Source organism: Salarias fasciatus, chromosome 10, assembly GCF_902148845.1.
Source record: "Salarias fasciatus chromosome 10, fSalaFa1.1, whole genome shotgun sequence".
Classification (NCBI taxonomy): domain Eukaryota; kingdom Metazoa; phylum Chordata; class Actinopteri; order Blenniiformes; family Blenniidae; genus Salarias; species Salarias fasciatus.
Genome location: NC_043754.1, coordinates 23596933 through 23612267, shown reverse-complemented (window position 1 = coordinate 23612267; position 15335 = coordinate 23596933). Strand labels below are relative to the sequence as shown.

The 15335-nt window shown below is 49.1% G+C and overlaps 2 protein-coding genes across 2 annotated transcripts; one reads left to right on the top strand and one right to left on the bottom strand.

Annotated features, from left to right (window-relative positions):
• Positions 1-6758: 6758 nt before the first annotated feature.
• Positions 6759-8305, bottom strand: LOC115394992 (TLC domain-containing protein 2-like). The gene is made up of 4 exons (XM_030100332.1): positions 8107-8305; positions 7420-7502; positions 7065-7270; positions 6759-6948 (listed from the first exon to the last, which is right to left on the bottom strand). The coding sequence occupies exons 1-4, from the start codon at positions 8303-8305 to the stop codon at positions 6759-6761; spliced, it is 678 nt and encodes a 225-aa protein (XP_029956192.1).
• Positions 8306-9749: 1444 nt separating this feature from the next.
• aifm5 (apoptosis inducing factor mitochondria associated 5) lies at positions 9750-15162 on the top strand. The gene is made up of 19 exons (XM_030100331.1): positions 9750-9768; positions 9868-9958; positions 10768-10877; positions 10983-11092; positions 11166-11210; positions 11306-11387; positions 11465-11577; positions 11670-11756; positions 11880-11971; positions 13000-13130; positions 13245-13360; positions 13444-13515; positions 13631-13694; positions 14114-14190; positions 14305-14422; positions 14542-14640; positions 14723-14798; positions 14887-14991; positions 15073-15162. The coding sequence occupies exons 1-19, from the start codon at positions 9750-9752 to the stop codon at positions 15104-15106; spliced, it is 1641 nt and encodes a 546-aa protein (XP_029956191.1). The 3' UTR covers positions 15107-15162.
• The last annotated feature ends 173 nt before the right edge of the window (positions 15163-15335 follow it).

The following is a 15335-nucleotide window of genomic DNA, read 5'->3' as shown; positions in this document are numbered from 1 at the left end:
AGTGTCCATAAGTACAAAATCTTTTAATGAGAAAGATAAGTAGAATAAAACACAATAAAATATCATAAGATATCCTAGGAAAGGATTCTTGATATATTATTCTTGATGATTTTTCCTGAAATTTCCCCTTGTGGGACTAATAAAGGTATAATTCATTCATTGATTGTTTGGATTGATTGTTTGCATTTAACTGAAAACAGTAAAAAATAAAAAGTGAGAACAATTATCTACAATGTTTGTCACAAGCTTCCAATATATCGAGTTTAACCACATTTTAAAGTGAAGAATATAGTTTTGCCTTGACGTCATATTTCTCAGCAGCAAAAATTGTAAAGTTTTTAATGTTTTAAAAAACATTTTCAGAAAAAAATAACTGCAAAAAGAGCGTGAATTTTTCTGTCTTTCTTCCTAAATTTAAGTTTTCCATTTGCTAAAAGCTGGTCGAGTCATGATTAACTCTTTTTTTCTTAATAAGACTTCAAGAAGAGAAATAGGGAGTCGCAAGCTTCTTTTTATTTCTATGTCGAAGCTAAGATAGTGTGGTTATAACAGAAGTGTGCTGCACAAATCTTGTGGTCAAGAGAAAAAAATAGAGGAAATCCAACATTCTCAAAAAACACACACTCCATTTTCAATCTCCATGGCTGAAAAACAAAACAAAACAACACCTTTCCTGCATCTCCGGGGTCCCAGAGGAGTTTATAACCAGCTGGACAGTCTTCCACTTGCTTTTTAACGGATTCAAACGATAAACGATAAATGACAAACGAAACGGAGAGGTCAGGACCACACGCTATTGAAGTGGCTCGGAAGGGGGCGCTCTAGAGCCCAGAGGCTCTTAACGCTACAGCTGCAGAGGAAGAAACCACCAGACGATTAATCTCCACTTTTCACACAACGGAGGATTAAAAATCCAGGGTCAAACTGTTTTCTATACTGGACTTTCAGATGAAACATGAGGTAATAGTTCAAGTGATTTTGTCAAGTGAATTCCATTTTAAAGGAGCACAGCGCAGTTTGCTCGTTTTATGCGAAACACCGACCCCTGCAGGCTTTAGGCGTAACTGTAGCTTAGTGAAAAGCTCGTGTCTGTGGCTTGTGCCCATGTACGTGCACAGAAGAGGGGAACTCCTTCCTCGCTCTTTTAGCAGCGCTCGAGTAAAATGTAAGTTTCTTTTGCCTGGTAGGGTCTGTGCTGGAGTCGTGGCAGTGCTAGAAGCCGGTCTTTTCTTACTTTCTGGAAGCTCCATCCTCAGTACTGCTCAGTTGTTGCTGCTAAGCATCTGGCGGAGTAATGGCGGACAAATTGAAATTTAGGATTACCAGGCCAGCGGGAGCGCACATTACGTCAGGCTCAGAGCGATTCTTACCCGAATCACTCATATTTCTGTGCCTTCAGTGCCCTGCACAGGAAAATAGGAGCGACTGCGATCTTGCAAAAATAGCTCTTGCTGCCCATCAGGCAAAGGTGAAAACGTGTGTGGGTGTGAATAATTGAAAATGTTTTTTTTAAAACTGTGCTGTGCCCCTTTAAGTAAATGTAAGACCATAATAGCATTTTTTGAATGAAATATGCACCACGTGGTCTAAATATCACTATTTCCTTGTGTATTTATCAATATTTTATGATTATTGGGATTTGATATTCTATTCCATTAATATTTTTAATATTAATATTAATTGAACAGTATTTTTTTGTTTGTTTTTTTTTTGGAGGGGGTGGTCAATGAGCTGTTTGATAAAGTGATGGTTAGCACTGGCTGGAGTGTGTGTGTGGAGTTTGCATGTTCTCCCCGTGTGTGTTTCCTCCCACAGTCCAAAAAGCATGCATGTGAGGTGAACTTCGGTGTGAGTGTAGCACTATAAGTGCTGAGATGGACTGGACACTGGGGTTTTGGCATGATTGAAACTCAATAATCCGGTCATGATCCTGTCCAGTTTTGTTTTTTTGGTGCCCAAAGTTGTTTGTCAGTTTATCTATTAAATTCTAAACAACTGATTTGGCTCATCTGAACTGAGTCCTGCAGTGTGAAATGACAGTTGATTTGAAATGGCTGTAACAGCTACGACGGGTAAAATATCGATTACAAATTTGATTTAATGCATTTTATAAGAAAGGCTGAATCAGAAAAACTGCGAAAATAATGAAAATATCTATAAAACACTTAAAATGGCCTACAATAACAATTGAAACTGCTAAAGTAGCATAAAATGGCAAAAAATAATCATATTGTTTTGGGTTTTTTTTTTATACAGAAAATTGGTAACACTTTACTTGAAGCCCCCCTGTATAACACATTATAAGTACATTATAGCACTGCATAGCTATAGTTACACTCATAAATGATCACAATGCTTTATAACATCAGGACCTAACCCTAACCCTAACCCTAATCCTATGCTGTATAGTGGGTTATAAAGCATTGTGATCATTTACGAGTGTTTGTAACTACTTATAATGTGTTATACAGGGGGGCTTGAAGTAAAGTGTTACCAATTGTTTTGTTTAAGCAGTACATCACAGAGACACTTTTTACAGACACAAACACTCCCAACAGTATTACATGATATTGTCGCACCGTCACTTGACTTCTCAGACAGGTCCAAACCTGGGGTCACCAATGTGGAGGTCGTAAAAAGAGGAGACGGACGAGGGAGTAGAGTTGAGTCGAAGTTATTATCCACACACACGAATGACAGCTGTCATTCCAGGAAGCCACCCTTGACAGGTAACTTCTGCCCCCACCGTCAGTGCACCACACCTCCCCATGTGACCAAACCCCGCCCCTTCTAATTCCAGGAAGGGAACGAGCACCCTAAGGGAGAACAAAACAAAAACCCTCAACAAAATCATCATTTACAGTCTCTGAAGGGCGTCGTAATCACAAGGCCCTACTGACTGTGCACCTCCGCAGGTGCAGGTTCAGGTGCAGGACCTGCCAGCGGGGTAACAGGGGCAGGAGCTCCCATGGCGGCAGTTGACTTGGGGGGACGCCCCCATCTCTGGGGCTGAGCCACCTCCACCGGCTCCTCTGGCAGAACATGAGCAGGCTTCAGACGATCCACTGAAACCCAGACCAGTCTACCGCCAATGTCCAACACAAAGCTCTTGGGCTCCGCCTCCAGGACGCGCAACGGATCATTATAAGGAGGCCGCAGCTGGGCCCGGTGGGCGCCATGGTGAACAAACAAATATTTAGCTGCCATCAGAGTCCTCGGGACATAGGAGCGGGGGAGGCAGTGTTGAGCAGGAACTTGGTCAAAACTCCGACATACTTCCATGAAACCGGAGCACCCGGCCGCCATCAACCAGGGCTCTAAAGGATCCGGGAGGAATTCTCCGGGGACTCGCAAATGCTGACGCAGGACCAGCTGTGCAGAAGATACCTGCAGATGCTCCTTCGGGGTTGAACGCAGGCCGAGCATGACCCACGGCAGCCGGTCAACCCAGTTGCAGTCCATAAGGGTGGCGCAGAGGGCAGCCTTCATAGAGCGGTGGAAACACTCGCACAGCCCATTAGCCTGAGGGTTGAACGCCGTGGTGCGGTGCAGCTTCACCCCGAGGCTCCTTGCCACCGCTTTCCAGAGCTAGGAGGTGAACTGGGGACCTCTGTCTGATGCAACGTCCAGTGACGTGTCGAAACGGGCCACCCAGGTGGATATGAAGGCCCTTGTCACCTCTGCTGACATTGTTGAAGCCAGCAGAACCACCTCCGGCCACCTGGTGGCCCGGTCCACCATAGTCATGAGGTGTGTACAGTCTTGGGATTGGGGCAGCGGACCCACCAAGTCCAGATGGACGTAGTCGAACCTTCTCTCCAGAACAAAAAATGGCTGCAGTGGTGCCTTGGTGTGGCAGTGAATCTTGGCATGCTGACACGTGACGCAGGAAGCTGCCCAACTCCTAACGGCATTCCTGAGGCCCGGCCTGGTGAACTTCGCCCTCAATAGCTTCACCTATGCCTTCACCCCAGGATGTGACAGCACGTGGATGGTATCAAAGGCCGGCGTCACCAGCCTACAAGTTTCATGAGGCAGGGCTGTCCTGTAGACATATTGCAGAGGAGCATGAGGTGGGAGGCAGAGAGGTGGCGCTGCTGCCTGGCAGACCTTGGCTCTGTGGTCTTGGACATGGCAAACATGAGGAGTTTGTGGTCCACAAAAGCAGTGAACTGCCACCCCTCGACCAGGAACCGAAAGTGGCGTATGGCGAGGAAAAGAGCCAGAAGTTCTCGGCCAAAGGTGCTATATTTCCTCTCACTCTCCCAGCGCTGCTTGCTGAAAAATGCGAGAGGCTGCCAGGCTCCGTCCACCCACCGCTCACGGACCGCCCCCACTTCGTAATCCGAGGCATCTGTTGTGAGCGCGACTGGCGCTGCTGGTGAGGGATGCACCAGCATAGATAGTGGTGCTGGAGAGCGCGGCCTTGGCCCTCTGAAATGCCAAGATACTCTCCGGGGTCCAGTCCACGTCCTGCTTGGCATTTGTGCCCTTCAGAGCCTCATACAGGGGGCGCATCAGGTGTGCTGCGTGCTGGATAAAGCGGTTGTAGAAATTCACCATGCTGAGGAACTCCTGCCGGGACTTGATGGTGCGAGAACGAGGAAAAACTGCAATTGCCTCCACTTTAGCAGGCAAAGGAAGCACTCCGTGCGAGGACACGCGATGACCCAGGAACTCGATCTCTGAGAGCTCAAACCAGCATTTGGTCATATTAATGATCAGTTTGATCAGGTTCTGGAAGAGCTGTCGCAAGTGCAACAGGTGCTCCTCGGCCAAGGCGGTGGCCACCAGGATGTCATCCAGATACACAAACAGGAACGACAGCCCTCTGAACACAGAGTCCATCAACTGCTGCAAGTGTTGTGCTCCCCCTTTCAGTCCAAACGGCATCCGCAGGAAATCGAATAGCCCAACAGGAGTGATCACCGTAGTCTTGGCCACGTCCTGGGGGTAACTTTCCCTGCCAGGTGGATCTAGAAATCATGGATGTGCAGAATGGGGTACCGATCATGCTTGGTGATGTTATTCAGGTGCCGAAAATCACCACACGGCCTCCAGCTGCTATCCGTTTTCGGGATCATGTGCAGGGGTGATTCCCACGGGCTCTCAGAGTGCTGCACAATTCCCAGTCACTCCATAGTGGCAAACTCGTCCCTGACGATCCCCAGCTTAGCCGCATCCAGCTGGCAAGGGCGCGCAAAAACCAGCGGCCCAGCCATGGGGATATAGTGTTCCACCCCGTGTTTAACGAGGGAGACTGAGAAGGTGGGGACTGTTAGATCAGAGAACTCAGCCAGGAGCCGCTGGTACACATCCCCAGCGGACAGACTATTAGCGAGAGACAGCAATCCTGCCTTCCCCAAAGTGCATGAATACGAGGAGAAGGAGAGTGCGTCCGCCAAGCAGCAGTTTATAATGTCCACTAATAATCCATGCGCACACAGGAAATCAGCCCCGAGGATCGGCACGGCCACATCAGCAATCACAAAATCCCACCCGACCCGCCGACTGTCAAAACACACAGTCATAAACCTGGTGCCAAATGTGCGGATCGGGGTCCCATTTGCTGCATCCAGATGTGGTCCTTGCTCACCACCAGCTCTGTTCGTGCAGGAAGCCGGTAGAATGCTCCGCTGAGCGCCAGTGTCCATGAGGAAACGCCTCCCAGACACAGTGTCTTTTATATACAGCAGCTTGTTATTATCCTCGGCTCTTACGCTGCACCGGGAATGAGCTCAGCGGTGTGCAGTGCTTCGCCCGGGATCCGAGAAAACACAGTGCGCTATCGCCTTTACGCCACTTTACATGACGCGAGCAGGATCCTGTCGGCCTCCTCCGCCAGACCCTGGTAGTCCTTAGTCCGCACCACCAGCCAAGTAGCCAGGGCTGTGCGCAATGAACCCGGCAGCTGACGCAGGAACAGCTGGATGAAGACGAACGAGGCATCCCGGATCCCAGCAGCGCCACCATGTTCTCCATGAGCTCTGTGGGTTTGCTGTCTCCCAAGCAGTGAAGTGACAGCAGCCGTCAGCTGGAAAAGCCGGAGGAGCAGTGCTTTTAGGGCGGTGTACCTGTTTCGTGCTGGTGAGACACGCAGGGAACCCACAACAGGGCAGGTAGTTGTCGAATCCAAAGCTGCCACCATGTAGTAATACCGTGTCTCGTCCGCCGTTATGCCTCTCAGCTGGAACTGCGCCTCTCTGTGTTGGAACCACGCCTCCGGATCGTTCTGCCAGAAGTCAGGCAGCTCGATCATGGCGCCATATTCAGCGGAACCCCTTTGCGCTCCCGCACTGTCGCTTGACTGCTCAGACATGTCGAAACTTGGGGTCACCAATATGGAGGTCGCAAAAAGAGGATACGGACGAGGGAGTAGAGTCGAGTGGAGTTTAATGTCTGCACACGCGAGTGACAGCTGTCGTTCCAGGAAGCCCCCTTGACAGATAACTTCCGCCTTTTTAACCCCCACTGTCAGTGCACCACACCTCCCCACGTCACCAAGCCTCCTGATGTGAGGAAATCCCCCTCCCAGCAGACACCACAACATATTTATAATAATAGAGATAAATTAAAAAGAAAACATGCAATCCTGCAATGTTATCTACGCAGCACAAACCATGATTTTGGTATATTAAGAAAAAAAACAAAAACAAAACTCTAAAAGGATACATTAAGTTTGTGTTTCTAGAGGCTTCATTTGGTGTAATGTAAGGAAAAAACATGCTTTTCGACAGTGAAGTCCATGAGCGACTGTTCTAGTGCTTCTGGCCAGGGTTGGTGAGGACGTCTGCTCGGAGCAGTCGGTAGAACAGCCCCAGGCTCATGGTGGAGATAAGACTAAGGCCAGCTGTTCCCAGCATCAGGACGAAAAGAGGCAGACGTTGAGTCTGGCGAGTCAGCCAGCGGGTCATCCAGCAGAGCGTGCCAAGACGAAACACGACGAGCCTGGGACAGAGAAAAGGAGTGACACACCCTTTATTGAAGCAGCGAGTTAGATACATGGACGATGTTTAGATGCATGGATCTGTGAAGGTCTTGTATTTGCAAACGTGGATATTTACGCTCCCAGGTTGAGCCAGCTGGCGACGCTGTAGACGAGAGAGGGCCGGCGAGCGGCGGCTCCCTCTCCTGTCCTGTTAGTCCGACCCGACAGGAGGAGGAGCTGCCGGATGTGAAGGAAGACCGAGTGGATCTCCACCAGCAGGGACGCCACGGCGAAGCCCACACACACACCGGACCTCAGGGCGAAGCCGAAGCAGGAGATCACCTGAAAGACGGTGTAGGGCAGGGGCGTTTATGGTCTGAGGGTCGTGAGGCGTGTTGACCTTCCGCGGGGCGCGACCCCTGATGCCTCTGAAACCTGCCCAGATTAGACACTGACAGAGGTCAGGGTATGAAGTGGAAGGTTTTTATTACCATTGAGTGGTGAAGCAGAACCTCCCAGGACTTTCTGAACGGCTCATTCAAGGCCAAGTCCAAGAAATCATGGATGAAGTAACCTGGGAAGGAAAACCCAGGAGTGAGTCGTCCTCAAGTGGTTTTAGCCGCTCTTCGTGTGTGTGTGTGTGTGTGTGTGTGTGTGTGTGTGTGTGTGTGTGTGTGTGTGTGTGTGTGTGTGTGTGTGTTCTTGTATTTCTATCCTTGTCGGGGCCAAATGTCCCCACAAGGATAGCAAAACGTGGAACGACGTGCCTTGTGGGGACCTTTTTCCGGTCCTAAGTAGAAGAAACAGTGTTTTCTTGACCATGTTGTTGTTACTGAAAAAAGTAAAAGTGCAAAAACATTTCTTTAGGGTTAGGCTTTGTTGTGGTGTGGGTTAGGGTTAGGGTTAGGGTTAGGGGCTAGACATGAATGGGAGTCAATGGACGGTCCCCACAAGGATAGAAATACAAGACTGTGTGTGTGTGTGTGTGTGTGTGTGTGTGTGTGTGTGTGTGTGTGTGAGTGTGTGTGTGTGTGTGTGTCACCTGTGGATGCAGCGACAAGTGAGTGGGAGAGCGCTGAGTGGAAGTAAAGCAGGTCGTTTCCCATCTGAGGCTGCAGGTAGAAACTGTGTGGAGGCAGAAAAGAAGTTCAAATCCAACTAACATTGTGACCTTTGACCTCCGTGCATCCGTACGAACCATATCAAGGCCCCGGCTCCCGACAGAGCACTGTGAGCTAAAGAGGTGCAGGTATTCCTCCACTTCCAGGCTCTCTTGGCTGCCGCCCCGGGCGCCGGCAGGACTCCGACGGCGGCGTTCAGCAGCTTGAAGCAGCAGGCAGATCCTCCGACCGCCGCCAGGGTCGCCGCCACGGCCATGAGTTCCGCTCCGACGGGCGGTCCGATCGTCCCCGGGCTCCTTCAAACCTAAGACGTCCAGTGTGAATGAACCACGGGCAGTCTTTGTCCTTTTACCCACAATCCTGCACACTCCTGAGGCGGCGAGCTGATAACAGAGGAAGGGTCGTTCACACACAATCAGTCCCTGATAAACAAGAGGTTCTCTTCACCTGCTCTCCACATGCTGCACTATATGTACATAAAATAAGTGAAACTTACCAGAGATCCGTGCAACACCACATGGAATTCACTTTAAACTCTTAAACAACAATCATCAGCTTCACTGTGAGAGGCAGTAAAGGGAAAGCCACAGGAGTACTATATGAACTTCAGTTTATTAAGTTTTCCTCAGATCTGTTCCTGTAAAAAAACTAATTTTGACTAATATCAAATGATACTTGGTTCAATCTAGAAATTGCCTCTTAGACTGTAAAGTGAAATGGAGCCTTTTTTAAGTTTCATTACATTTGATGGTATATGAGAAAGACTGTGATGTTAAAATGACCAGTTTAACACTTTTAAGTCAAACTTCTATATATTTGGGGAGAGACAGCAGCCAGAGGAGCCCACTTTTCATTACTTATCCATCCATTCGTCTTTTACACCACTTCATCCTGCTCAGGATTTGGAGGGAGTGGAGAGGAGGAAGAATAAAACCTGAGGAGCTGAAGTTTGTTTAAATACTCTGCTAGAAAATTAAAAATCATACATTAATGTTTTCATGTCAGAACTGTAGCCTTTGAAACAAACCAAAATCTAGTCAATAATCTACATTCTGTTAGAATTATGAGTGCTTTTCTTGCTTTTTTTTCCCACGACTCCCTGACGAGGTCAAACTGACGTTTTCCTTTTTCTTTTTTTCTTTTTCTCTTTTACCAGTAAGTGGGCACTTCTCTTTCGCCTTGAGCGTTTCAGTGCTGAAACTTGAAGCGGCGAGCGAGCGATGGCAGCCACCTCTGGTTTGGTGGGTGGTGCTTTGTCGCCCGTCCATTCAGCCGTTCAGCCTCGTCAGCCTTTCTCTATGCTGCAGTTGTGCAAAACAAAAAACGGCCACCATGGCCTTTCTGTGGAACAATACGGCAGCAGAGCGCGAGCCGCAGCGGCACCCGATCTGCTCATTCACCTCAGCCACAAAAGTTACCTTTTTTTTAGTGCTTTTGCTTTTCTTATCAGACCTAAATCTTACACTTTTTTTTTTTTTTTTTGACGCAGTTTTCCGGGTGCGAGGGATGCGTGCCGGAGGACGGGCGGGTCGCCATGGAAACTGACTCCCGTCATTCACGTTCAGCTCCAGCTCCAGGGCAGAAAGCAGCGTGACCTCCGCCCGCGGCCTGAACCTCGCCCGGCCGCCCTCCTGGCCGGGTTTTGATGTTGGTGGAGGAGGCGTCGTGCGTCTGCGTGCCGTGAGGCTTCAATCGGAGAAATGTCCGGGGCCAAACCATGTGAGTAACCCCACTCACAGTGATTTCACTGTGAGTGTGTGTGTGGAAATGAAAATGATGAGAGGGCCGGTGGGAGTTGGGTGAACTGTCTCTGTTCAGCTCGGGGAGAGTTTCCGGACTCGGACCCGGAGGACTCGGAGGAGGAGCTGACGCAGGTGGTGTGTCTGGAGTCGGACCTGCAGGACGGACAGTAAGGTTCCCCTCCTGGAAACACAGAGGCTTCGCTTCAGGCCCAAAACTCACTTCACTCACATCTGGATGTGTTTACCGGCCACTTCTCCATCAGTATGCAGAAGTTAAAACAGGAACTTAAGGGGTTAAGCTGCTATTTCATTGCATTTAGGTGAACTGTAGTTATAGAAAATATATTCCAAAAGAATTTAACAAATTATAAAAATTCCAAGAATCTTGTTTTCTTGGGTAAAAAAAGCAGATACTCTTTAAAATGTGTCATATCAGTGCATCGTTACCAAAATGCCTCAAAAAAGGAATTATTTCACATTGTAGGTTTACACATCATCAACTGGGAGTTTTATGAACGTGTTTTATAAAAATGAAATAAACATAACCCTGAATGTACCTTAAGACACTTTATCACACTGTCATCTCCACAAACATGTGGTTTCTCAACTTATTATTTTAAAATGTTGTTCTATAGTCACTTATGTGTTTGTTTGATGTGATATTTCACACTAAACAGTGATGGACTGAGTCGATGACCCTCACCACGCTGTCATGAAGCGGTTTTCAAGAATGTAACTATCCTAAATTCACAACATTTAATTGACATGCTTTTCAGGGTCATAGGTCACCAGTGAGCCGAGCGACATTTTGAATTAATCAAATACTTGATGTGCTTTTATAAACCCAAGAATTTAAATGAATGCTCACGTATTTCAGCATTTTTACAGTAAAATACTATGAGCAGTAGTGCTTGAACTTCTCATCGGAAATTATCAAAAGTGGTGTGTGTGCGTGTGTGTTCCTGTGCTCTCCCAGGATGATGGAGGTGGAAGTGGGCCACCACAGCGTGCTGCTGACCCGCACCGAGGGCAGGTACAGCGCCATCGGGAACCAGTGCACGCACTACGGCGCCCCGCTCAGCAAAGGTGAGACGGCGAGGTCCGACTGGAGACGCGATCAGCTGGACATCGTCTCCGGTCCGACACGAATCAGACGCACGCGCGCGCGTGTGTGTGTGTGTGTGTGTTCAGGCATCCTCTCGGGCCACAGGGTGCGCTGCCCGTGGCACGGCGCCTGTTTCAACGTGCTGACAGGAGACATGGAGGAGTATCCCGGCATGGACTGCTTGCCTTGTCACAAGGTAGGAAGCCGGTCTGCTCTCCGTCCAGGCGCCGGCCGTCAGCCTCATTTCTCTCTCTGTCTTCTCTTTAAAGGTGCAAATTCAAAACAGCAAAGTGTACGTGTCTGTAAATAAAAAGGTAGGTGGATTTTGTTTTTGTTAATCAATGAAGAAATTAAGAATTCGGAGAAACATTGAAGGTGAAATTTATTGTTGATATTTTCTGTGATTCAGACTCTCAGGCAAGAAAAAAGGATAAAGAGCATGGGATCAGCAGTACCAGGAGTCACACACACCATCATCCTGCTGGGAGGAGGTGAGCGGAGCGCTACACACACCTTCTTCACACACACTCATACACCCAGGCGGTGAGTTCTGACTGTGTCCACTCAGGAGCTGCGTCGCTGAGCTGTGCCGAGATCCTGCGGCAGGAGCGCTTCGGCGGCAGGATCATCATGGTCACCAGAGACGACCTCTTACCCTACGACAAAACCCGACTGAGCAAGGTGTGTGTGCGCGCGCGCGCGCGTGTGTGTGTGTGTGTGTGGCACGAGGCGGACGAAGTGTGTGACAGTCAGCGGCGCTTCCTTCCCGGCAGGTCATGAACGTGGAGAGTGAGACCATCCTGCTGCGGAGGAGGGAGTTCTTCCACCAGTACGACATCGAGGTGTGGCTCCGGAAGGAGGCGAGTCTCGTTCCATCTTCACTCGAAAGGCGGAGTTCTCTCCGGGAGTTGAGTTCAGTCCGAACTCAGTGAGGAGTCAGCGGTGGAAGGTTAAAGTGTTTGGTGCTGCTGGTGCGTTCACAGGCGCTGTCAGTCGACACAGACAAGAAGACGGTGGCGTTCGACGACGGTTCAGTGCAGAGCTACGACCAGCTCCTCATCTCCACAGGCTGCAGGTACACACACATCCAACACTCACACACCCCGTGTGTGTGTGCTTGGAAGCATTCCATTTTAAAAAAAAAAAAATAGAAAAAGAGAGCTCTCTCAAGCTTTTCTTCCTTGTTTTTGGAATCCCGTTCAGACACCAGTCAATGTCTGGTCTGGATTTTCCCCATCTGAGGGGAAACTACGGGAAACACACTCACAATGAGTTTAAACCTAATACTGACCACTGAAGGGATGAAAAAGTGAAATAATATCAATTCCTCAGCAACATTCAGCAGAGTGCAGCAAGGCCTCCTGTCCTGTTAGTTTATGACGATGTCACTGAAATCAAAGATGTTGAGTTCAGAAACCTTTGGTCACATTTTTGTTTTCTTCTGTTCAGATTAAAGTGAGACGATGCGATCTTTATGTGGCCTGTAATCCTGAGTGGAATACACAGAGTGAGCCGCCTTCTGTCAACAGTCTACTTTTCGTGTTGTGAATGTTAAAACCAATGACGTATAGAATTACTAATTTAATTTAATTTAAATTTAATTCTATACGTCGTTGGTTAAAACCCTGGATCTTGGAGCAGAGCATTGCAGTTTGCGTGGACGCCCTCTGGTGGCTGAAAGCTGCTCCGCAGCACCTCGGCTCTCAGTAGTTCCTGTCAGGAACTTTATTTTTCTGGAGAGAGAGAGAGAGAGAGAGAGAGAGAGAGAGAGAGAGAGAGAGAGAGAGAGAGAGAGAAAGCTATTGAGGCTGTGATGAATTGTAAATGCACACAAGTTTCTTAAGCTTAAGAGAAGTTTTTGAAAAGTGTCACAGTGGCTCTTCAGTGATGAAGGGTTAGATACGAGCCGTTTGGCTGCATTGTCCTCCTCAGCAGTAACTTTCTTTACGTTCGTCCCTTCGCCGTCTCACAGAAGATAAAGCTGAAGTGTCCCGCTGTCAGATTTTCCAGAGCAGCCATTAAACCCCGTCTTCACTCGTGTAGAGGAGGGATTTCATTCTTGTGTGCTGCCTTGCTCACGAGCAGCGTGGGTCTGTCCCGCAGGGCTAAAGGTCTGGACGTGCCCGGCATGAAGCTGGACAACGTGATGATGCTGGAGACGCCAGAGGACGCCCGGCAGATCCACGCCGCCTGCACGGGGACCAACGTGGTGCTCGTGGGAACCTCCTTCGTCGGTACTGTTTTTACATTAGCGTGTGTGTGTGTGTGTGTGTGTGTGTGTGTGTGTGTGTGCTGTGTTAGATTAATCCGGTTAGAAAACATAGATGAACCTCGTTTCTGTGTCCCAGGCATGGAGGTGGCGTCTTACCTGATAGACAAGTCCAGCAGCATCACGGTGATCGGCAGCAGCGACCTGCCGTACCAGAACACTCTGGGCCGCGAGATCGGTAAATTCACGTTGACGGTGAGTCGGCCGGAGCCTCGTGTTTCCCCTCCTCCTCCTCCTCCTTCAGTCGCTCTGGAGCTGGAACTCTGTTCTCTGTGCAGATGCTGTCAGAGAGAAACGTCAAGTTCTACATGAATGATAATGTGACGGAGGTCAAAGGTGTGGATGGCAAGGTGGGTCAGGCAGACGGAAAAAAACACTGTCGGGTTGTTTCTGCAGTTTTGAGCTCACTTCAAATCCCTGAAGCTTTTATCTTTTATCTTTTTTTTTTGTTTTTTTTCTCTCTAGGTGAAAGAAGTGGTGCTGAAAAGTGGAAAAGTGATCCCGGCTGATGTTCTGATCGTTGGTGTTGGTGAGTGCAGCAGAATCCACACTTACGCATTTTCATCCACTTTATGAGACCTTCTCTTTTCACTGCTCTTCATTTTTCAGGATTCCAGCTCATTGATACTGTTGCCTTTACATCTCTTCTCCACTTCAGCCGTTCTCTGTCCCCAGCTTAGATTGCTTCATATTTCATGTATTTATAACAACAGCTGCAGCTTATTAAGGCTCTTTCTTATAGAGCAGATCAACTGCAGAAACTACAGCCGGCCTGAATACAGAATGAAGCTAGTGTCAGCTCAGCAGAGAAGAAACTAGAGGAATGTGTCTGCTAATGCACAGACTGAATTATGTGATTTTTAAGGTGCCGCTTGGTGGACTTTATTGTCTTTAGAGGGATCAAGGCGATCCATTTCAAGCTGCTGGTCTTTCTCCTCCCTCCTTCAGGCATCTTCCCGAACTCTCAGTTCCTGCAGGGCAGTAAAATCACGATGGACTCCAAACACTTTGTGATCGTCGACAAGGTTGGTGGATGAATTCTTCCGCTCGTCCTTTTGCTCGACGTGCGTCTGTGCTCTCCTTTCTTGTCGTAGTGTTGACGTGTGTGTGTGTGTGTGTGTGTGTCCTCCCTCCTGCAGTACATGCGCACCAACGTCCCGGACGTGTTCTGCGCCGGCGACCTGGCCACGTTCCCTCTGGCCATGGCCAAGAACCGGCTGGTCAACATCGGACACTGGCAGATGGCTCAAGCGCACGGTAACGGAGTGGAGACCGACCGAACGCCAGAGTTCTGACGAACATCCACACACCCTCGGTTCTGCCTTTTTCGGTTTGGTTTGGAGGTAAAGGTTTTGTTTTCTGTTGCTGCTGTTCAGGGAGGATCGTCGCTCTGAACATGATCAACAAGGCAACTGAACTCAACTCAGTTCCTTTTTACTGGACCGTCCTACTGGGTAAAACCATCCGATACGCAGGTGGGTGGGCGCGCACACACACACACACAAAAGACGAAGGATTCCGTGCGTTGCTTCGACGCTGCTCGTGCTGTGTGTGCAGGCTACGGCGAGGGATACACTGAGATTGTAATGAAAGGCAAGTTTGAGGACAGGAAGTTCCTGGCGTTGTACATCAAGTGAGTGTCGGAAACGTTGGGAAACGACAAACACCTGCAGTCAGATGAACGTGAGTCGCTCATGTGTGTTCTGGTCTCCGAACGACAGGGATGACGAAGTCATAGCAGCAGCGGGTCTGAACTACGACCCGGCGGTGTCCGCCGTCGCCGAGAGGCTCGTAACGGGAAACGTCATCACAAAGGCAGAGGCCCAGTACGTTCAGTCCGTCTGCTTTCCACTGCTGACCGTCGTCCTCCGCACGCCTGACGCCGTCTCTCCGTCTCCTCCCGACAGATCAGACGACCTGAGCTGGCTGCAGCTGTCCTGATGCTCGGACGCCGCCGTCCAGCCGTTGCCTCCTCAGCGAGCAGAGACGGAGACGGAGACGGAGACGGACGGCACTGATCACGGCTACAGGCGGAAGGACTCTGGCGCTTTGTCAAGCCGTCTGTTTTCACGTGCACGGGAGTCGACCATGAACACAAGAGATACCTCAACTGGATGCAGCTCTTTCAACTTCTTCTTCTTCTTCTTTTTTTTTTAAACAATTATTGTCA